The sequence below is a fragment of the Pocillopora verrucosa genome, chromosome 8 (assembly GCF_036669915.1).
Source record: "Pocillopora verrucosa isolate sample1 chromosome 8, ASM3666991v2, whole genome shotgun sequence".
In the NCBI taxonomy this organism is placed as follows: domain Eukaryota; kingdom Metazoa; phylum Cnidaria; class Anthozoa; order Scleractinia; family Pocilloporidae; genus Pocillopora; species Pocillopora verrucosa.
Window position 1 is genome coordinate 16,903,693 of NC_089319.1, and position 23,816 is coordinate 16,927,508.

The following is a 23,816-nucleotide window of genomic DNA, read 5'->3' on the forward strand; positions in this document are numbered from 1 at the left end:
CCGTTATTCGTCAGTGCTAATTTACTGACTTGCGAAGGTTGTGTGACTGTCATACTTTCCTTCCTTTGACGCATGCGTACTATGACTCAAAGGAGTGCGTGACGGAAGAGGATTACTCAATTCAATATGGCGAGTGTTTGGATGGTGTGGTTGGCTCTTGTTGTCGTGCAACTGGGATTTGGAGCTTATGGAGTTATCGTTTCCAAATTTGCTAAAGAGAACAAAGCAGATCCTCTAATCTTCAGCCTGATTCGCGATGCGGGATGTTTTCCTGTGCTTCTCTTGGCAGCTTTTGTCTCCGAGAAGAGGATTCAAATTCCTTCTCCTAGGTACGTACAAGGTGAAGGATATTAAGTTGATTTGAATTTAGTGGCTAACTGTAGAAATCAGTTTACCTAAAGGTGGTCTTGGTAACTGAAATTATCTTCAAAAAGCCTTTACAGCTTTTGTTTTAGTCCGATCTCCGTTCTAAATGAATCCAAATGGCCCTTAGATGCCACTGATCGCATTTTGATATTAGATTCGATCCACGAGAGAATATATCGCTTACCAGTTCGAGTAGATTGCGTAGTTGGCTTGATCTTTAAGCTTTCTCATTGCCGTTTGTTGTAAATTTCGAAAAAAACTATTATAATATCGTCACCTATTGCTGTAACTTTGAAATTGTTACTGGTACCAGTAAGCTGAGATCAATGGGATCTTGATTTAATATTCGCTATAGAATAAGAAGTCCGTAAAGGTTACAAATTTACAGTATTGTCCCAGTTTCAGTTTGCTCATTTGGCACTTTCCAATTTCATGTTTGTTTACAAAATGTGTGTTCAAACCCAGTTTCCATTTTGAAACCGCCCACAGCGATCAAGAAACAAATATTCATACCCATTCGCTGTAACACTCTCAAAAGGAAACTGTGTTTCTTGTGGACCAAAGTCATGATAAATTCATCCCAAAAATTCGTGGATTTGAAGATAAAGAGCTATTATTCTTAACAAAAATACAAAAGCCGAAGAAACTTTTATTGAAGGAACTGTAGGTGCATCTCCCCCCCCCCCCCCCCCCCACATCCGATTGTTTTGAAGTAGCCCGTGAGCAAGCTCTGCTGCGGCAAGAAAGCCGAAGAGCGATGCAAGCGTTCAAGAGATCTGCGAAGGGTGCGCATGTTTGATGGCACAAAAATGAGTGCCTGCGAGGACGCTTTTGTTTCTCGGTTCCGGCGTCTTTTTTAGTGCCAGGCCCCTTGCAAACTTCTCGCACGCTTCATTCGCTCTCAGGCTTTAAATCTCGCGGGCTTTGTCGCTGGTGCCATAGAGGGGATGAAAACCCGTCTACAGGATGTTTCGAAGAGGCTCTGAGTGAGGGCGACTCTTAAGTGAATTTCTTTCTCTACAGGGAACTTCCCCTTTTCATCGTTCTAGGTTTAACAGGAATGTTTGGTAATCAACTATTGTACCTTCTTGGTATTTATTACACTAACGCGAACATAGCGTCCATTTTCCAACCAGCAATCCCCGTGTGGACAGCATTACTTGCTATCATAGTGCGCATTGAGCCGTTTCCAGACTTTCGTACTTTGCGCGGCTGGGCCAAGTCTCTGGGAATTCTTTTAGCTGCTGTCGGAGCCATAGTCATGACAGTGGAAAAAAAAACTGGCCAAGCATCAGACCATAGTGGATCATCCTCGTCTGGCAGCGTCAATTTTGTGGGGTATATATTCCTCCTCGGGAATACTTTGTCCATGGCTGTGTATATCCTCCTTCAGAAGAAGTTTATCTTTGACAAAGAGGACTCTTGTTGGAAAACGAAACCTGTGACAGTCACTGCGTGGAGTTATCTCTTCGGTACAATGTTTATGGCTCTCGCCTCGCTTTATTACGTCAACAAGCCGGAAAAGTTTACGTATTTCCCTCAAGAGGAAGTTTACCCAATTCTGTACGCAATATTCATCGCCTCAGGTCTATGTTATCTTTTAATATCCTGGTGTAACATGCAGATATCTGCGTCACTCGTGACAGCCACATGGCCACTTCAGGTTTTGTTCTGCGCCATTTTGTCTTACTTTGTGCTGGGCGAGGTGCTGAAAACTTTGGAATACGTTGGAGGTGTGCTTATTGTTATAGGCCTCATGGCAGTCGTTTGGTCAAATTTTTCAGAAGAAGAAATGAAAAGCGAACAGGAAGAAGACTTGAACAATTCTTATGGCTACGTTAAAGTATCACAATATGATGGTTTTGTTGCAGAAGGTTCAAGAAAGAGAAAAGAAGTGAATTAGACACTAATTAAGTCTGACAAAATAACGTCATCTGATTTAAAATATTCTTCGTTTTATCTAATATTGCAGCGTTGTGCCATAAGTTGGTCTGTACTTATAACTGGCAGGGTATTTAAGAAAATATTTAGGAAGTCTCAAACTTATGAATTTCTCACCTAATCATAAAACTTATAATTTCCTCGATTGTGATTTGTTTAAAAAAACTCTTATTTTCCACTTATTCACTTGTCAAGGTGTTATCAAATCAACCAATCACAACCTTGGTTTCAATCACCATAGAAAAACAGTGTACAGACTCTTAAATTGAGGCTTTTTTTTTCTCTTTTTTAATTCCATTTCTTTTATAACTTGGCTATATTCTTCTTCTCTCTTAAAATTGTAATTTTTTTGATTAATTGGCAATAAGACTTCATGTCGTCCAATTCGGTCTGTAATCATACTTGTGATGAATAAATCGGACTCCCGCTGCGCGGTCGTCCGATTGTGTTATCACTTGTACGATGACAGACCGAATTGGACTCCACTCAGTCCTATAACCATTACATATTCATAGATAATGTATTTCGTTAACGTATATTTCAGTAATATTAATCGTAGTGGTAAACCTTCGCAAGATTTTGGTTTCGTGGTTTGAAGGCCAAAACCCAAGGAGAAAACTCAGCAGTACACGGGTATGTGTTTCTGGGAGAATAGATGCTAGAAGAGAGATGAATAGATGGATTAATAGGTAAATTGGTACACATATAGGCGTATAATCATCTCGATTTTAGCCGGGCACGCAAGGTTGTATCGAGTGTTTTGTACCACTCGCAAAGTCCCCAGCCTTACTGTTGTCAACATCACACCTCTAAAGCCAACATTGCGCTTTGCGGTTATGTGATCCATACAGAGTATTCTTTTATTGCTCGATTTATTGTCCTACAATTTAATCACATTTTCCGTACTGTTCAAAGTTGTTGGACTTAATTATGGCCCAACTAGGACTCAACGCACCTATGTTTGGTTTTTATTTGAAAATTGTTCCTCACTTTCCAGAATCATCACAGATGTTGTGTACAAGATGAATATGAAAAAAAAATCGATATTTTTATGGGGTTGTCATGTTATGTAAGGTCTCTAATTGCATTAATTATTTTTATTTTTAGCATCTGATATTTTTCTTACAACGTCAAACCCAAATCACACACTAATATAAGGCCACGAAAATAAAGGAAATGATCACCAACTAAAGAAGCTCTTGATTGTAAGCAAATTCTCCCTGTCAGTACCTCAAGAAATGCATAGAGAACAGTATGGAGAATATGCATACTGATGTTAAAGCATAGAGGGTTAACGATGCGCAGAACGAGAATCTATGGATCTCCAATCGTTTATTTTCCATTGTGCCAAAGAAAAAGCTGAGCAAATCACATTTGACTAAGAAAACAATCCTTAGAAGGTGCGTATGGAGGAAGGAATCCCTTGGCCTTCAACTTTCCTCATTATCATTTCTTCGAAGAACAGCTGGAGTTATAACCCTAGCCTAGCCTCTACTGGATTCAAGATAGATAGAACTGAAGTGATTTACAGAGCTAAATGTCTCTAACGTGTATAACTGCTAAACCTAATCTCTTGTTCACGTGAACATCTGGACCAGACAAAACAAATGATCTCAAGAGGAAGTTGTCTTAAAAACTCAATTGACACTTCTGCTCTCTCCAAATATGCCCTCTGGTATCGAACATATGGCAGGCACGTGCAAGGTCATTAGTTTCTCAAGGTTGACAATTGACGAAAGCAATTAGGCAGTCGTCATTTACTGACGCCTGAGGGAGGAGATTGAGGATTCAGTGCAGGGGGAGGGGGGTTACGTGATTTTCAAGGAAAGCGGAGGGTGGATCATTCGACAACAGAGTTTAAAGGAAGAAATATAGAAAACTAACTGCCAATTACCTACCGTTGAGGGGAGGGAGGGGATCATAAGAAGGTTATATAGCCTTATGGGGGGGATCAGATAAATTTAATCATTACACAACCAAGATCTTCCGACCCCCTCTCCCCTTGGTGATCAATAACGAGGAGTCGATAAGTGCCATTTGTTTCAATTCCGACATCTGTTAACTCCAACCGTCCAAAGATGATGGAAGATGCTAAAGGAACAAATCAAATTATTATCGTCGGTAGCCCTTTAAATGAAACTTTGCTGTTATGTGAAATCTAAGTTACGATATTTGTATGATTCTCACACTTGCTTTATGAGTGCGTGTATCTTGTAACTCGCAATGCATGACGGATGAGGATTATTTAGTTCAAAAGTTCAAGGGTAACAACAAAATAATTGGACTCTAATCATTCATTTTTTCTCGGACACTTTTTTTTAATCATTCAGAATTCATTTGGTATCCTGAGATTAGTTTAAGTAATTTTTGTGTCGTTTACACACAATCAGTTCCCGCGGAATGTGTACCACTTTACCGAGTGGGAAGAGTGGCCAGTGGATGGGGAAAAGAGTTGGTTCGAAGTCATGATGTGCGGACTGATTGCAGCGAAATATTTTTTCTTCCAGCCCGACGAAACTCAGTCAAAAGGCATAGTGTCATTTTTTCTTTCTTTTTTTCTCTTTCTTTTTTTCTTTCAGCTCGCATCTCGCAGGGGCGCAAGGCTTTTTTTCAGCCTTTCCCGCACCATCGCGTGTATCGATCATTTTCTTTTTTAGTCTAATAAGAGCGCAAAGGGAGCTGAAGAGGTCAGATGATAACTGAATCAATTATCAGGCAACTCGATAGGGTGAAAACAAACCAAACAAACAGAAACCTCTGCTTGTCAATCAATAATGTCAAGATTTTTCTGCTCGCTTCTGCTTGGACCCCTGATTTTCGATTGTGTCATTTCTAGGATACTTTGGCAAGTAAACACCAACAAGCTTATGCTTTTCCGTTTTTCATTTATTCATGCCATGAAACTTCTGCCTGCAAACTGTTGATATCAGAGGTGAAATCTCAGCGCAGGCACTACAGAAATTTTTCTCGGCTTAACGGGAATGTTTGGTAGTCAACTATTGTACCCCTCGGTATCTACTACACGAACGCGAACATAGCGTCCATATTTCAAACTTTAATCCCGGTGTGGACAACATTACTTGTTTTCTTAGCACGCATTGAGCCGTTTCCAGACTTCCGTACTTTGCGCGGCTGGGCCAAGTCCTTGGGGATTCTTTTAGCTGCGATTGAAGCTGTAGTTATAACTGTGGGAAAAGAATCTGACAAAGCATCGCAGCACAATGGATTAAACTTTTCTGTACGCCGCTTTGTGAGGTACATAATTCTCCTGGGAACTACTATAACCACGGCACTGTACATCTTCCTTCAGAAGAAGTTTATCTTTGACAAAGAGGACTCTTACTGGAAAACAAACCCTGTTGCAGTCACTGCGTGGAGCTATATGTTCGGTGCGGTGTTTTTCGCCCTCGCATCGCTTTGTAGCATTAAGAAGCCAGAAAAATTTACGCATTTTCCTATAGAGGAGGTCTATAAAACTACGTACGCAATATTCAACACCTCTGGGTTGTGTTATATCTTTATTTCTTGGTGCAACTTGCAGATATCAGCCTCACTCGTAACGGCCACATGGCCTCTTCAAATTTTTTTTCTGTTTCATTTTTTCGTACTTGATGTTAGGTGAGGTGCTGAAAGCTCTTGAATTTATTGGGGGTGTGACCATCATTTTAGGCTTAGCGGTAGTGTTCTGGTTGAGTCTTACAGAAGAAAAAACAAAAAACCAAGAGAAAGAGGCCTTGAACGATTCTTACAGCTTCGTTAAAGTGTCACAGTACGATGCATTTGCAGCAGAGGGTCAAATACTAATTTTACCTAGCAAAAACGAAGCCATGTGATCTTCCGTCTAACAAGAAACGCTTTATCTAATATTGCAATTTTGTGCTATTATATTCGGATCTTCTGCCTAATTCGAGATGCAAGATGTCTTCCTATACTTTTCTCGACTGCTTTCGACTCTGAGAGGAGAATCCAAATTCCTTCATTGAAGTTGGGTAAGAATTCAAAAGAATTTAAGTGCTACTATGATCAAATTTTATTTGACAAGTTTCATATACTACCTTGTCCTTCAACATGCATACAGTTCTTGGATAAAAAAGACAATGGCCAACAACAGATTGCCTTTAAGACAACAGCTTTGTTTTAGAATGGAAAGGGGTTATACGACCCTTCCCCAAGCGATAGATAATCATTGATTCCTCGGATGAGAAAAATTGCTCGATGTGTTACAATCGTTTCTCTAATAACAATTGAACTAATTTTGAAAATATCATATTCAATACATTTGAAATAGTAAAACGAAGAAATGGAAAGGGAGGAGACTTTTTATGCACCATTCACACCATCAAAATCATACGTTCAGTTAAACCGGTTTAAACTGGATGAAAATCAGCAAGAGATGAATTGAAAGACTAATTTTACAAAGGGTTAACGTAGTCACCACCTTCTATTGTCATTGGGCTAAATTTGAACTCAACAAACGTCAGTATAAGCAGCTTCTATCAAGAACTGTAACAATTTCATGTCACTAGAGTCCTTGCCATAAAATTATCCCTAACGTTTGAACATAGAATCTTTTCCCTTTGCCCATTTACTCCCCTAATATCAGTATATATATTCTCCATACTGTTTTCTATACATTTCCTATGGTTCTTACAAGGAGAATTTGTCTAATGATCAGGAGCGTCTTGAGTTCGTGATCGTTTCCTTTATTCTCTTCTCGTGACCGTGATATAATGTTTGATTCAGGGGTAATATTGTAAGGAGAAATTAGATGCTTATCAACAGGGACCACGCAGAGGGAGGGCTAGGGGGGCTTAAGTGTCCCCCCCCCCACCATTTTTGCAAAAATACTTCCCCCCCCCACTCAAAAACTTGCTGCGCGGTCCCTGATCAAGGGTTCATCATTTCACTTACTGCGTGCGCTCTGCAGATTAACGAAAACTTTCGAGATTGGCCCATAACCGATTTATTTAGTGCTTTCTCTTACGCCCGTGACTATGAAATAACATCGCTTATTTTAATGTCGATATTATCTTCATGGGCGTGGTCATGATTACGAATCACCATTGTTGTTTTTTTTTAATCAATTATTAAGTATATATATTTGTATGTCACCGGGTCGCATTTTACTTACAAACCAATAAAATAAGTCTTGAGATTCTTATAACCTCTTATCGATAATATCCTACGAATTCAGTTTTAATTTGCGCATGGTTGTTATTTACTAACGCAAACAATACCAATGACGACGACAAATCTAGATAGTAACATAAATGACAAAGGCTAAGTATTTGTCTACCACTTAGAGAGACATTTAAACGGTACTACAAAACTTAAAATACTATCGACAGTTTCGAAGCATACTTTGTCGTTTAGTATCGTTACGTTAATATTACTCTTATTAATGCGTCATACCCTGTTAAAAACAGCATTTGCATTCTGTCCAAATCCCGACAACGAAGACAACGAGGGCGTGGCAAAACACTAGATCTAAAGGGGGTAACAATAGCTTAGCACGTGCGTTTGAAAATTTTGTACATATCTTAACCGCGAAATCTTAACTAAAAGTCTTACTCAGCGCTGCCTTCCTGACTGATAAAGGTCCCTTTTGCTTATGTCGTGTTGGACAATTCTTCTGAAAAAATATATTTTCTTTACTTGTAAGGTTTAAGATTCAACTTAGCCTCTACTTTCTTTTCGACGAAGGAATAAAACTCTGGGAGTTTGTTCTTTGCGTTTTTGGGCAAATAAAAAAACTTGTGAGGGTGAACCATGATGTCAAGAATTTGCGTGATGAGACTCTCGTCCTGAGGAAAAAAACAAAAAAACAAAATGAACATCCGACAAAGACCACATTATTATTTCAACAGTTCAAGCATTTTAGGGAGGAAACCAGATGATGCGTGTAGAAATCTTGGTTTTTGAGGTTGCTACGTATACGGAGAGCTCCGATGCAACCTCGTCTAACCTCGTCAAGTACGAACAGGGAGTAGCATTTTATCACTATGAGAGTCGGGGTAAGCTCCGGGTGGATTGGCCACTAGGCTTGATTACAGACTGAACTTTTACCCACGTGACACCATCAGAAATTGAGCTGAAAACTATAACAATGCTTTTTAGCAGCCACGGCTTTCCGCGGACATGACTTACCTGTAATATTTTGCGAAGACTGCTGTTTCCATATAACTTGCCGTCTTGAACAATAGACTTCACCAAAGATCTGTATTTCTCTACCAAAGAAAAATGAAAACGCACTGTTAGAATAAGTTTCCGCCAAAAGCGTATAAATGACATGTGAAAAGAATATTCCTTGAAATCATTTGAAACAATCTCAAGCTCCTGAAATATCATCATTTCGAAATGTACTTCGTTCTACAGTGCCGTTAACCCTTTAACTCCCAGATCAAATTTGTCATTTTCCTTACTGCCAACCACACAATTCTTATAATGCTAGTTCCGAGAATTTAGTATTGAATCAACTTATTGTCCCCAAATTGATAGTTCTCTTTATTCTCATCACTTATCTGATTGATATTGTATTGATATTGTAAGGAGAAATTCTATCTTGGTCACTCATGGGATTTAAAGGGTTAAAGTAATCAATAAGTGACGCTTTCAGTTCCTAGGACTCCTGAGGGGAACAGTACAGACAACAGTAGCAGCCCTGAGACGTCCAAGGATCCAAAATGAAGACGCAAAAAAATTCCCATTTTAACAAAAATGCAGAAGATAATTTTTCGTGCATTTTACACTTAATGCTTACTTCCTATTTGCGTCGAACAATTTTGCATTTTACATTTCGTTCAGCAATAAAAGAACGATTTGTCGTCTGCACCCTTCCTAACAACATTTACAAAATTATATCAAGAAGTCATTACGATTTAGAGCGAATGGCACTTTCTCCCGCTCGAAAAATTTGCAAGGCCAAGAAAGAATTATTCGTAATTAAAAGATGATGATAGAGTAGTTTCCAATTGACCAGCAAAAAGTAATCACAAAAGCTTATCATAACGAAGGGGTGACATCATCATTAGCCAATGAGCACTCATGGCTAATGATGATGGGAAAACAAGGGCGGCCAATTCACGACTGGTTTTCGTATTGTGTCTGATTGGTTAAGAAGATGGCGAGATGGACCAATCACAGACCAAAATAATGCAAAATCAAAACAAACTCTGATTACTTTCGCAACTAAATTAAAAATTGCTCGAAAATGGACAAAAACAAAAAAAAACATAACAAACCAAAGACCAAAAACCAAAACAATGCTTGTCTCATAAAGAAAACCATCTACCTTGAAATGTAACGTAGAAAATCTTAAACCCTTCGGCCATTTCGTTGGTGCTTTTGGAGGTAAACTTGACATAGAGATCCTTGCTTCTCGAGATAAAAGCCACAGGGTTATCATAAGACTCGCATGCGTAGTAGGTAGTCTTTGAAAATGGGCTGGCATTTTTGCGCATGATTAGATGATCTGAGCAATCCATGGTCAGCGGTAATGATATGTTTGGTATAAGTAGAAGTAAGCCTCGACCTTCGGGACATCGTATGTTCCAGACACACTCGATCCCTTTGGGGTAGGGATCGGGGTGGTTTGGTGATGTGATTACACCTGACATCGATGTTAAATTTCCACCACAAATTGTATCTAAAAATTAACAATAAGTTAGTTAGTTAACTGATAAATTACCTAGTAAGATAATCTCCTGGACTGAATTCAAATTTTTCAAAACCTCATCTCCAGTTATTTTGGGAAAGAACTCTATCATGAATGCAAATAATTTAAGCAGATCTGTGTGACTTTCAGTTAATGATAAGTAAACACTTTATAGAAAGAGTAAGTAAGGGGCCAGCCATTTTCTATCGCCTGTTTTTTTTCGGAGGGGGGAGTGGAGGATTTATTGGGGAACACATGGTTTTATGGGGGGGTGGGGGGTGGAGAGGGGATCAGCCGTCGCCAACAGAGTATTAAGAGGTGACTATAGAAAATTGATTGCCAATTAACTGCCAGTAAGAGAGGACCTTGAGCCATTTTTATCGCCCGGTTGGGGGCGGGGAGTGTAGGACTCACTGTGGACCATATGGTTTTTAGGGGGATGAAGGGGAGATCAGTCGTCGCCTCTGGCAAGAAGTGATAACCGGTCCTTGGTTGCATGTATGCCATCTAAAGGTGATATCACTGTACCAAGTGGAGAGCACTCCACTCTTCCCTCCCTCTTCACTTAATTATGGCATTTTTAAAATAAATCTTACTTTGTTTATTAAACTACATGCAGATGGTTTCATGGATATTAAAAGATCTCGAGATTCATTGCTATAAAGAAGCTCTAAAAATCCATCTCGTTCAAACGACACTGTGTTTCCCTTCAGAATTCCTTTGCCCTCTGGAGTTTATAAGCATCACATTTACCTATACACTGTGAGATATCGCTAGCTCCTGCATATAGTGTCGTCTTGTTGTCAGGGCAACGGAAACAAAAGTTCTCTGATCTGTTAGGTTGGTAGGATCCTCTTGAGCAGTTCATACATTTGCGCAGGTAAATGTCATAGTACTTTCCAGGCTGACAGCGAGCTGCAAAAATGAACAGGGTTAAAAAAATTATTTCCGAGTCGAATGCATCTCAACTCAGCTGGGATAGCTTTAAAGTAAAACGTTGGAGCCATTTTCAATTGAGTGGCGAAAGTAATCCGGGGTTGCTCTCTTTTTGTTCCACTTTGTTTTGTGATTGACTCAAAAAAACTCGCGTGACTTACTCAACGTACCAATCAGATTCAAAACTAAAGCTAATCGCGACTCGGTCGCTCGCGTTCTCCCGCGCTTTGATTTTTTTTTCGTCTTTAGTTCTCATAGACCCCTCGTGATATTTCCTTCCTATGTTTGGCTGTTTTGATCGCTTTGGTTTTGGTTTGACCACCCTTGATTAAAAAGGGCTCTACTTGAGTTTCAGTGAAGTCTTGTTTTATATGGATTACTCAATCAATGCACAGATATTGTGCCCTTTGCTTCTCTTATTTGTTATTCAAGTTGTTACTTTTAGTTGTTGAGCGTGAGCCCTTTTATGCCTTAAGGATGCTCATATCACATATTAAAAGTGTTTTAGCCTTGCAGATGATAATTTTTGGCTCAGTATTTTCGTCTCTAAAACCATAGGGACTTAAAGTTGTTACGAGTCAGTGGATCAATGTCAGTTCCCCCAACCCAACGACAGCTAACGGATGACAAGTTAGGATTAATGTTGGGTTAGGGGAGGGGTAGGTAGGTCGGTAGGTTGGTGCGTAGTTGCTTAGATACAAACATTGGTTCGAGCTAGTTAATCATATTGCACACCTTGCCGCTTAAATTTTTTCCTTGCTGTCTTGTAGCACTGATCACCCTCTTCCTTCCCTTTTTCTTCTTTCTCCTTCTCTTCCCTCTCTTTTGAAATTCGCAGAGTATTTCTAGCGAAAGTAAACGTCTTGTCATATAGCGTCACGTTTAATTTGTAGCCATTAGTGAGCCCTCGAAGCTCGGCGATCAGTTTTTGTAATCTGTCCTCCATCTGACATCGCGCGCATGTGATATTACAAAATTTCGAAGGTGAGATCACATTTTGATGAAGTTCGATGTCAAAATATACGGACACCACAAGACGATCCCCATCCTTTGGACGGCAACGCAAAAACGGCTTGTAAATCTTGCAAGGAAAATTACAAGCATCCAGACTCAAAAGCTTTGTATGAAATTTGCTAACAATGTGATCTTTGATATCCTTCGATTTGCAGGGCAAGGCTTCCGCCATCTTGATTCTTATTCTCTTTCTGACTTCCTCTGTGGCTATGGAAAGAAAAAAAACTCTGTTTTAGCAGAAATACTCTCTCTTCTCTTTCAGTATAAGGATTTATACCGAGGTATCCTCTGGATGTGGGTGACGTAGTGCTCTTATGGTTAGTGCGTTGGACTCCGCGTAGAGAAGTCTGGGGAGTAGTGATGCTCGTAATCTCTTCATGCTGATGAAACTGGGATAAATAGCTCCGGCCGAGTGGGCCCCCTCGAGTGCAGACTCAGCCTTATACCTCAGGATTCGCAAGAGGGAAAATAATTTGAAAGAGGAAAGTAAATGAAGGAACAACTCAAAAGGATCTCCGCAGCTTACCCAGACAATCTCTTTTGTTCGGGTGTAAGTGAAAGCCCTCATTACAGCTGCATGAAGCGTGTCCGTTCGAATTCCGCCGGCAAAGGTGCTGACAGCCTCCATTGTTTGCAGAACATGGATCAAACTCTGAACACAAAGAAATATAAAATTTAAAGAAAGTGACAAAACTTTTGAGTCAGTAAAACATGTTTCGACAGAAACTTCTGTCATCTTCAGTTAATTCCTATACAAAGCGTTGGAAGTTGAATTATAGTATAAGTAGAACAGTGCTAACTATGATAAATAGTGGCAACAAGAAAAGAGGTAAAACATGAAAGTGTGAGAATTCAAAGGATAATTTTAGATTTCAATTCTCACACTTTCATGCTTTACCACTTTTCTTGTTGTCACCATTTATCATAATTAGCATTGTTCTACTTACTATATAATTCAACTTCCAACGCTTTCTACAATAATTAACTGAAGATGACAGAAGTTTCTGTCGAACATGTTTTACAGACTCAAAAGTTTTATCACTTTCTTTAACTTGAATTCTTGACTTTCCTGCGAATATCAAGACCCTAATTTACACATTGTAACATTCTGTTTGTTCTTACAAAGTAAGTTGGGAAGATTTATCCATGTTTCGGGGCGTTTTTGATAAAATAATTATTCCACTCTCGCTTACAGGATATAAGATGATTATAGCCTGCTCGGCCCATCTCACATCCAACGTGCGCTCGTGGAATATCATGGACGTCTTTATTACTCTAGAAAGCCTTAGATGCGAAGCATACAAATTCTAAACTTCACTACAGTCGCATATTAATGCATTTATAATATTTCTGCGAAGAATAACGTTGCTTTCCTCTTAATACTAAGAATATTGTTACCTTTACATTTCCGCCCGTCGCCAAGGTAACCTGGCTTACAGATGCATTTGAATAATGAACGCTTGACTGGGTGGCATTCAGCAAATTTATGGCAATCATGATTGCCGGTCGCACAAGGTGAATCTGCAGCAGGAAAAAAGCAGAATTGTTACTAGGAAAGTCTTCGTCGATTCAATTTGTTAACAAACAAAACTCAATTAGGATTTTGGCCAATGGCCGCGAGCCACATGACTCCAACTTTGAAATTACGGAATACTAAGTTGAAGCAAATGCATGCGTGTGTGCGCGCGTATGGGGAAACAGGCCATGTTGAAGGGAAGATACGAACGCATATGTTCTTCTTTTTCAAACAAAGCAAAGTGTCTCACTAAGGTTGTCGTTAGGACGAAGTGAAGAGGTCGTTAAAGTCAGACAGACTGACAAACACATTGTGCTCTGTACACTAAAATACTGTAATTTCAATCCCTTGTTCTTAGCTTGTGCTTACTTGAAGTGCTACGCCTCCATTATAACTTGGATTTTTTTGAGTGTATCGCACTTAGAGGTGAAAAGTGCAACTACTATTGAAAATTGAGCGGAGAGTTGGCCGACTCACAATTTCTACAACTAACATGCTCCAATCACCTGCAAAAATGGGCAACATTTGTGAAATCTGACTCTAATCATTGACATTTATTCCATTTACTCTGATTTCTCAAGTTTTTTCATTGCAGTTTTGATTGTCACATGGATAGCTATTCACTTATGTCGGTGGAGTGAAAATTAACTGATGTCATCGGGAGTGATTAAACGACAGGTCAGCTTTCTTAGTACCTCAAGCGCTTATTCGTTTAGTCTGGACACCGGCGCTGGGTTTAGACCTCATTGGCGGGTGCTCAGAAAGAAGCTTTTCCAAACGCCAAAATAAAGAGGCTTTCGCTATCAAATCGACAACGAACCGATGTTATCTACTAAACTCGAGCCAGATGACACGAAAAGATTCCTTACTACGAGGAAACGTCGCGTGAGCGTTGGCGTTTGTCTGATCATGATGTTAAGTCCTGATTAAGCAAACTGTCCTTTTAAACCGTCCGATAACTCGAACCGAAGGCCTGTAATTTAACTCCCGATTTCGCAAACCATTGGAAACACAAAACGCTCCACTTCAGAGAAGTTTTGATTTTAAGTAGAGCCACTTCAACTTTAGTAATCTTTGTGGTACTCTTAGAGAAGGGAGCAGTTTCGTACGGCGAGGATATTTTTTTTGATAAGAGTTAAAACGCAGATAACTGTTGGACCGTTGTACCACCCAGTGTGTTCGTTCCCCTTTGTTGCGCCGTTTTGGAATTTATCCCTAGCCTGAGGCACGCTTTGTCTGAAATAAAAAATCTTTATCTTCGGAGTGAAAAGAGAGCCACGGCTGCAGCGGCACTAATGAGTTTTGAATCCTGTTTTATGTTCTAAATGTTGGTTTTTTACTATTCATCGATACCACGAACTGCCAATTTTTCGAGCCTGTTGCTTCAAGATATCCACCATTACCACAATTAGATGATGTTCAGAGGGAACTCAGTTAGCTTTTAACTTGTTAAGGCATCAAATAAATTGAAAATTCAGTTCGCACGTGAACTGAATACTAATTTGAATATGGTCGGTTGCCAAACTATTCTGATCAATCTACCCAGAGATGTCTTTGATGTCTTTGAAGAATGAAGTCTTTGAAGAATGAAGGTACCTCGTATTACAAATGTCTTACTTCAAACCGATCAGTGATGCTGATGAACCGTCAAGGAAAAAGCAAATGATCTAAGCATTTATTTTTCAGCTTCTGAGCGTTAACCCCCACGCTTTTTCAGTCATACAACCTTCACGGTATTTCTAGCTTTACTTTTAACACTGGATTTCACGGAGAAATCAATTTTTATCGTCTTCCAGTTTCATTCACCATCCGCCAGTGTATGTCAAGTGTTATTCAGTCTTACCGGCGCAACAATGCTGGCGCTGTTGAGACATAAGCAAGATTAAGTATCTCATCTCTGCCATAAGGTAACCGGCATTTAAGCAGTGATAAAGTTGATACAGCGTTAAATGATAAAGCGACTTCATTACATTCCGCACGGGTGGCGAATGAATCATAAAATAAGCACGCGTCGCATGTTAATGAGGTCGTGATAATTCGCATGAGGCGCGCAATGTTCCGCGCATTTTCACTCTTCTCTATTTCCCTGTACTTTTCAGGTATCTAGTATCTCAAAACAACTGAGAGCATAAAATCCTGTAAGTGTCTCGGGAGCTGGAGTTTGATCTTGACATCAAATAAAACTTGTTTTCTCTGGTAACCTTCCGGACTAAGCTGTGTATTTCAGGCCCTAAGGTGTCTAACCTACCAAAAATTTGACGTAGACATATCATGTTTTTTCGTCTTGCCACGGGCTTGAGGCGAAGATAGAATTCCGAGTCCCTATCAGAAATAAACAAACCTCTGACCCTCGCATTCCGTACCCCCATGCTCTACCACTGAGTCACAGAGACACAATGCGATGAGCTAGTTTATGTGTAACATAAACAATGATAGATCATTCGACTTTTTTTTCCAAAAGAATAAAAACAACATTGCAAACGTCTTAAGCAAGTGGCTACAGGATCCATTGAAATGTATAATTTTTACAATTCTGAGAACACTCTAAAATCATCTTACACGTCCAATGGATCATTTCCATTATTTATTTATTTTTTATCACCATAATCATTTCGGCTTCGTAGGTCAAGTGTAACATATTTCTAGCTGTAGGTTTTATTGGGTTTAAAAACTTATTGACTTTAAAAAGCACCGAGATACCTATGATTTGAAAGGGAAGAACACTCGAAATTTAAAATTTCTTCCAAATCTTGTCTCCTTTCTGCTCAGTTTGCTCGCGTTTCATGTCAAGTATGTATCCTTTCAAATTTACACCCAAGTGTATATGGACAGTGTCCTTGGATTTCCTCGTTAAGTTTGAAAAGACTTAAAACATAAAAAAACTTTCAAAAGTCCCGCAAAGAGTGGTCTAACATCTCTCTAAAGATAATTTTTTTGCTCTTTTTGTCATGGAGTTTATGCCGATGTATGAACTAACTTTCTTTATGAATTCTTTCCAAATTATGTGATCTGTGTATTCGGTTGACGAATCGGTATGCTCGTAACTGTCTCGAAAGATGCTATCCATGTTATAAGTAAATATCTCCCGTGAGTGTCTTTTTGTAGATTCTCATTAAAACGATAGACCGTCTTCTTCATATTGGCCTTTCAGAATGGACTCATGATTTTTAACCAGAGGAGCCTTTAAGTTTTAACCACATCAATGCCTTCAAAGAATCACATGAAACTGAGAGCAGGATGTCATCGAACTATTAATATCTTGAGATGAAAAATGGACGGAAACGGGAATAACAAAGCACTTGAAAAATGACATCAAAGGAATGGTAAATAAAGTCAAGATAGATTCCTTCGCTGACCTTATCCGAGGAAGACTCCAAGAATTACGCAAAACGCAACTTAAACGAGAAAAAAAAAACAAAACAAAAAAATTTGTCATGTAAATCTCTTCTGATTTCCTCTACGCAAACAGCTTAATAATTGCGATTAGAAATTTCATCGTGATATAACTGCGGTATGAAGATTTAATATAGTTGGGTAGCTATCAGTACATGGTGATGTCAGAATGAACTTTGAAAATTGTTGTGTGTTTTTTGTGTAATGAAGAGTAATCACTTTACCAAGTTGGAATGCGCCGTAGTCTGCTTTCTGTCAAGCTGACATGAAATCTGGGAAAATGATTAGTAAGGTAAACTTACAGTGCGTCTTAGTTTTCGATACCGCTAAGTAGAACATAATGGCAAAGAAAATAACCATTTTAAAATGTAATTTTGTCTCTGTATTGGATTTCCTGGGTACGAAATGTAATAATGAAGACTTTTATTTTCAGATTAGAGTCCCGAACAAAACTTCACCGGTTAAAACGCGAAATGGGTCCTTACAATGAAACTGTTGGTAAATTCTTGATCACGAGAGGCTTGTCCTTGGCGGAATTCAAAGGGCCAGTTTTAATTTGTATATCTAACACAGTATTGATTTCTTTCTCCTTGTCACCAAGTGGGGTTTTAATATGCTATTTTTGCAGGCGGTTTCTTTTGGCAAATTCTGTCGGAAATTTCTCGCCAAAAACGTGTTTTCTGCCGGAAGTTGTTGTTCAGATGAGGGACGGCCTCTTTTGTGGAAAAACTATGGAACTGTCTCAATGTGTTATCATTTCAAGTTTTAGCATCCTAAATATGTAAGTGGTCACTAAAGTTGGAGTGATGTTTAAGCGACATGGATTTGTCTGGAGCCAGAAATAGCTTGTAATGCCGACCAAAAAACAGCGTGAGGACGAGAAACTTTGCGTGAGGCAAGGTCACAGAACATTTAGCGAAATTTTTTCCCGTTCATAAACGGTGCAAAAATGTAATAGATCAAAATTAATAGAAGGAAAAAAATCGATACTTTCTTTTAGCACGCGCTGAAAGCAATTCGTCAAACAAACGTTGTGTGAACAACAAAATATTTTCAGTGCTGGCTGGACAAGTATGCAATCAAAAGCCAACAGAGTGCGATAAATAAAACAGCATAACGCTAGAACTATCTTAATAACACATCACCCTCAGACATCTGGGTTTGAGCAAAATGGCAAAGTTCATCCGCGGGATTCAATTCAAACGTTGAAAACTTTGAGTGGAGGGCTGCACGCTTATCAATCGCTACAAATTAACACGTCCTTGCTAATTTAAATTCCTCCCACGCAAAACATATTCCTCCTATCCGCGAAACGTTTTGGTAAAGTAAACAAAGAAATGAGCAATTTACTGATAATCCACACTCAGCGGACAACCCAAAACATCTTCATATTGAGCTCGTTGCGCGCGTCTTACCACCTGAAATAAAATGTTAAAAATGGCGTCATCTTTATCTTACCTTTGCCCAAATCCCGCTTGAATGTGATGCGAACCCTACAAAGACCTGATCCATTGTGAAAATTCCCGTAGGGAACTCGGTTGAACCCCGCATAGATATATCCGTCTGAGGGTGGACCGAACGTTGGCTTTTGTCCTGAGAGTGAAAAAAGGTATCGATTGTTTTTGATGTGGAAGTAGCTGGAAGAATTAACATATTGCGTTTCCCAGGTTATTGCTTCATTCGCGATGTCGATTGTCATATTGGCTCCATTTTCCACAACTTCGTCCTCTGTAACCATCAAAGAATTTCCATTTTGGGAGTCAAACCTAAAGCCAGGTAGCTTGTTACTGTAGACTCGAAATTGGTGGTTGAATATTTCAGCCGTTGCGCAATTGCTTGAGTAGTTGAAGTTCGAACCGAAGCCATAGCTTGTTGGGACATTTGATATGGTTGCAGTCCAAAGACGAGGTTCTTCACCATAGATAAGTTCGATTTTGGCCTTCTTGAACGGTCCGTTGAAGTCCAGACGCACGACTGCTTGACCATCGCAACGATCCGGTTGGGAAGCAGCAGTGGGCTGGACGATGAAGCTTACCTGAGATTTAGCAGCATGGACTGAGGGTATCACTCGGCCTGACTGAAGATCTAACTCCACTTCCAGCTTGTTAGCGCCCTGTAGGACTGAATTGTAACGACGAGCGTAAGCAATGCATGTAATAAGTAGAGTTAATAGTCCAGCTGAACAATGCTTCATGCTCAGAAGCAAGTCATTTCACGTTCGCTCGACAAGCAAGTGGAAACAGATGCTGTTTTATTACACAACTGCCGGACAAACACAGCATTTGGCTGGACATCTGTGCTCAGCCGCATGAAAAGCAAAAAGAGGCAACACAATAGCAAACCGTCTAATGAGAACGTTCAGATAGTTAGAAGCGCCCCCTAAACAACAGGACATTCAAACCTTTTATATGGAACAGCAGTAAGACAATGATAATCTGTGAAAGGAAGAGAAAAGATTTCATTGTGCAACCAACTTGCTTTCAAAACTGAGAGCTCTTTAGAAACGTTGGAGCTTCTGTTGTCGGCTTTGAATCCAAGGCAATTTGTTAATTGAAGGCTTAAATGCAAATCTCGGATAAATAAGACTTAAAATCGGCCCAACGCCGGTTCAAAAATAAGTGGATTCCACGACGCAGATTGAACGGGATGAGCTGCTACCACTGCCTGTTAAAAGTTCACCGTCTTCTTTCCGTCCGTCAGGATAATCAGCAGTTGAATAGCTACGTGTCGAATGCTGTTGACGTGAATCAGTTAACGCTCTTCACAAGAGAATTTGTATATATTCCCTTAATGAAGTGTAGACATCTCAGCGAAACTTATACTGCGGTCAGTCCTTCGGCGGATCAGGTGACCAGTTTTTTTGGCGTCAATTTGTAAATTTCACGCGATCCTAAGCAGTTTAGCTGAGAGTACTTTGTAAACTTAGACCGCGACACTGTTGAACTTCATCGCCGGAAAATTGATTCATTTTAACGTTTATGAGATAAAGAGTGCAACCGTTGTTATTGTAACCTCACGCCCTTTGTGAGGTTGTACGTGTATCAGATCCAACTGAATGATAGAGATGGGAAGTCTTTTGACACTTCAAACTGTCTTTTTTTGGAGGCTTTTCAGGTACACCCTTTGAATCTTTTTTTGCTGCTAGAAATGAGACCTCTTGACCTTTTTTTTTACTTGAAGAAATATACTTTTTCCTTCTATTTTACTAATTGCTAAATAAACAACCAGAAAACAACCGTCAACATGGAGTTTATCTGGAATTAATGCCCTTGCGATCTCAGGTGTCTATCCGTTTATTTTTTCATCGGTGAAAACCGTTTGATAGTAATTTCTAGATGGAAGTAATATTCTTAAGGTTTCCACCAGCATTTCTGAACATGTTTTCTTTGTCTTTAGCGGCTTTCCGAATGTTTAACAACGTTTTTTAAACTTCACCTCATGTTTTGCATTAAAAAATTGTAATTAAAATGGTACTAGCTCTTATAAACGTTTAGAAGAATGCTTGTTGAGCAGATGTGGGCGTAAGACATTGTCATCTCTAAGTTATATATCATATCTCCGAACGGATTAGAACTTTAAGAAAATTCTGCAAAAGGAAAAAACGTGCGGGTTTGAGCCGTTCTTAGAGATTATCTTAGCAAAGGAATGTTATCGCGAGCTCGGAAACTTCTTTGTTAAACTCTTCCTTGTTCAGTGATTAATGGTTGTCACGAGGTAAGTATTTCTTGCCAAAGTGTATAGAAAACAATTTTGAGTTCCTGAAACCCAAAACAATAGTTATTTCATTTCCTTTTGAAATAAATGAGTCCGTGGAGGATGTCCGAACAGATGAAGTGTAATTTTTTCCAAGCGTCCTTGTATGCTATCCATCCTGCGCCGCCTGCGGAGTTCTTTGAGACTTTTGATCCACTAACAAGGTTAAAAATTTTAATATAAGATGATATATTGTTTTGAAATAGTCATGATACGTTTCACAGCATGACAGAGACGATTAATGAAGAACTCAAAGACCTGATGACTGATGCAGGCGAAGACCGCTTGAAATTCCTAACTCATCATAAAAGACCCCGATACTCTCACTACCCTTGGGCGAATGACTAAAACATTTTTCAAAGTAGCCCCTATCGAGTGTGGAATGCTTCTTTTTCAAGTCGTTTGCTAGGAAGTATTCTTAGCCTTTCAATAACTAGTTAGGGAAGATTCCAACGCAAAATTTCAAGATACGGTTACCTCGGGCTACATTAAATGTCTGAGATGGCTTACACTTGATCTTTCGATCTGATTTATTACTTATGCAATATCGTTACTAAATACTTAGAACTCTCAGCCAAAGCAGATTCTCCTTTTTATTTTTTAATGTCTCAATTCCCGAAGTTTCTTCAAGTTGTTTTTGTAATTCATGTGACATTTCAAGTAATACTGGCCAGTTCTTCAATAAGAGGGATGCAAGGCAGGACGTTTCTTGGTTTATGACTGCTTTTTTGTAAAGACTTTGAAACTTCGTGGGGACAATAAAATGAAATCCAAAGGCACGAAAGGTTAGCTCGTTTCATAGTCCAAGAGTCACGTGGAACGGCGATTATGTTTGCGGCGGACTTTAGAAATAACTATACAAGGATTACATGGATTACTGTCTCAGAAAATTATCAACCAGTCGCAACTTAAATTTGTAGAAAGTTCTTGAATTTTATGAGTGATTTGTGTTCTTCCTTAGCAGGTTCTGCGAGTTTTTACACGTGAGAGAACACGTGAATAACATCCTAGCTTTCTGTGATTGTTGACCGAACTCAAAATATTCCAACATCTTCTGATTGTTTACAGTTAAACCGCTTTTGATACTCAGTTGGTCCTATCGTTTTGAAATTCAGGGCGCTTGTCCCTCGTGAATAAAGTATGTGACCCACACTTCCAGACATAATTAGTTGGGACACTTCTCCAGAACAACTTCTGTAATGTCTGCTTCGTCTTCCTCCCCCCTCCGCTGTTTATTTCTTATTTGTCTTTGTCATCTTGCAGACAAACATTAAGAGGAGCAGGGAAGGCAGTTGATTTCCCAACAAATACGTCTGGGAGAGTAGCAGTGGAAGGGCATTGCGCCACAAAATCCGAAGGTCTGCCGGTCGACTCTTCTTGGACGACTCGGCTTTTCAGTTCTTTGTCCTACCCTGGACCCGGCAACTGACGAGCTTTTACATTCGTTGATCGAGCTCAAAATATTTCATCTTTCTCACTCTGTTTACCGATGGGATATTTTTAATTATCCGCTAAGCAGGAATTGCTTCTTTGAGGCAAGCCCTTCGGTCTTGAAATTCAGAAAAAGATAACAGACACCATTGACTTAAATCATTTTAACTTATAGCTCTATTTTTTGGAAAGATAAAAACATTGTTTTTGATTAGTCATGTTTAATGCGTTATCCTCATTTGATTTGTCGAGTTCCCTTTCCTAGACATCGTCGGATACAATTAGTTACCGGTATGTAAAAGGTGTTGCCGGTTACTTAGTGACGCGGCCATCGCAGGTCAAGATCACGGTTTGACGTAACCTTCTATACAGTTGTGGCGAGAAATTATGCACGTTCCCTTGAAAGACCGGATGGGTTAAAAAAGCTTCAATTTACGTGAACCAATTTTTCTTGATAGTTCTATCATCTCGATATCTGTTGATGAGAAAACACGACTTTTAGCTTCAAACTGTTACGTGCCAGTATTTAAGGACAGAAATATAACCAGGAAATACTTAGTTATTGAGGGAGCAATGTGTTACTGTTTTCAACGAGGATACTTGGTAACAAAATTGCGAAGTGTTTCGGGAAAAATTCGAGCTTTTTTTTTTACGAGTTTCCCAGACAAACATTTCCTGCTTAGATATCTTATCATGAACAATATATGAATTGCGGCTCTTAGTATTTATCAGCGCAGAAGTGGGTTAAGTAGTATGGGAAGACAACAGCACCGAAAAAATAGGAAAAAAACACTTCTAAGTCCTCTTCAAAGTATAACCTTTCAATTGTCTTCTTTTTTTTTTCTGCAAATTTCCGTTCGTCATAATAATGTGATTATCAGGCACAGATCAGACTGTGAGGCTGCAGTTTTGGAACAATGTTTAAAACGAAATAGAAAGTAAACCGTGAAAAAACTGCGCGTCTAAACTTTCTAAATTTATTTTCATCACTACGGTTTTGGCAGAAATCTGGATTACTTCTAAAATGGATTGCGTAATTTTAAATGAACACCCTCTGCAGCAAATGAGAAAAGTTTATTGTTTAATTAAGGCCTGGACTTGGAGAAAAAAAAAGCGCACTATGAATGCGTTTTTCAAAATTTTGGAATTTTTGGTGTGCAAAAATTGAAACTATGAAGACGATTGATAGTTGACACTGGGTAGTATCTTGTGCAATTGGTACGTCTTTCAAACTGTACAAGCTCAATTTTGATTCTCTTTTGAATGCCATTTAAGAATCCGGCCGGTGATTTTGACATGAATCCAAATTATACACAAAGCTATTCCAATCAAGCAGTAATCTGTTGTTTTAACCGAGTAAATCCCTGAATAGTAAAGCAAATACTAGTTGTAAACTTGATTGAAAGTATTTTAAATGTTATTCCTTTATTGCCTCGAATTGCAAGTTGTTCAAGCTAAGCTAGGATGCATCTCTTTATTCATATTTCTAGAAAATTTCCACAAATTATGTTATTTCTATCGGCCAGTAGCGAGTTTTCTTCATATTTGTTCACTTCGTCGCCTCTCTGCATTATCTCGTTATTCATCTAGATAATCATTGCGCTAAAAATAACAATGAACTTAAATTAACTACTATTAGTTTAGGGCCGGCTGAAAAAACAAAGGATTTGTTATGTAGATAGAAAAGATAGAAGAACTCTGTTTGGGCTGAAAGCTATTAATTTACAAACATTGCTTAATCTCCAGTTAATTTTACTGCGATGTCTTTCATGCAGCCGGCTGGTGTAGAACGCGAGACAGTAAGCCGACAAT

At 39.1% G+C, this 23,816-nt stretch overlaps 2 protein-coding genes and 1 pseudogene across 2 annotated transcripts; 2 read left to right on the forward strand and 1 right to left on the reverse strand.

The window, feature by feature from the left end:
- The first annotated feature begins 126 nt into the window (after positions 1-126).
- Positions 127-3,971, forward strand: LOC131776686 (uncharacterized). The gene is made up of 2 exons (XM_059092908.2): positions 127-329; positions 1,390-3,971. The coding sequence occupies exons 1-2, from the start codon at positions 127-129 to the stop codon at positions 2,267-2,269; spliced, it is 1,083 nt and encodes a 360-aa protein (XP_058948891.2). The 3' UTR covers positions 2,270-3,971.
- A 563-nt stretch (positions 3,972-4,534) lies between these two features.
- Positions 4,535-6,140, forward strand: LOC131776636 (uncharacterized; annotated as a pseudogene).
- A 1,114-nt stretch (positions 6,141-7,254) lies between these two features.
- Positions 7,255-19,794, reverse strand: LOC131776701 (signal peptide, CUB and EGF-like domain-containing protein 2). Its single transcript, XM_059092932.2, has 9 exons — positions 19,222-19,794; positions 18,279-18,941; positions 13,310-13,432; positions 12,438-12,563; positions 11,633-12,118; positions 10,715-10,876; positions 9,599-9,952; positions 8,455-8,534; positions 7,255-8,111 (listed from the first exon to the last, which is right to left on the reverse strand). Exons 1-9 carry the CDS (start codon positions 19,280-19,282, stop codon positions 7,959-7,961), a joined length of 2,208 nt encoding a protein of 735 aa, XP_058948915.2. The 5' UTR covers positions 19,283-19,794; the 3' UTR covers positions 7,255-7,958.
- Between the last annotated feature and the right edge of the window lie 4,022 nt (positions 19,795-23,816).

Bases quoted from the DNA above. Each gene is read 5' to 3' on its own strand.
- LOC131776686 (XM_059092908.2), top strand. From the start codon at position 127: ATGGCGAGTGTTTGGATGGTGTGGTTGGCTCTTGTTGTCGTGCAACTG. The intron at 330-1,389 runs GTACGTACAAGG...CTTTCTCTACAG, and splicing joins ATTCAAATTCCTTCTCCTAG to GGAACTTCCCCTTTTCATCG.
- LOC131776701 (XM_059092932.2), bottom strand. From the start codon at position 19,282: ATGAAATCTTTTCTCTTCCTTTCACAGATTATCATTGTCTTACTGCTG. The intron at 12,119-12,437 runs GTAAGCTGCGGA...TTCTTTCCATAG, and splicing joins GAACAAAAGAGATTGTCTGG to CCACAGAGGAAGTCAGAAAG. The intron at 9,953-10,714 runs GTAAATGTGATG...GTTAATTTTTAG, and splicing joins CGATATCTCACAGTGTATAG to ATACAATTTGTGGTGGAAAT.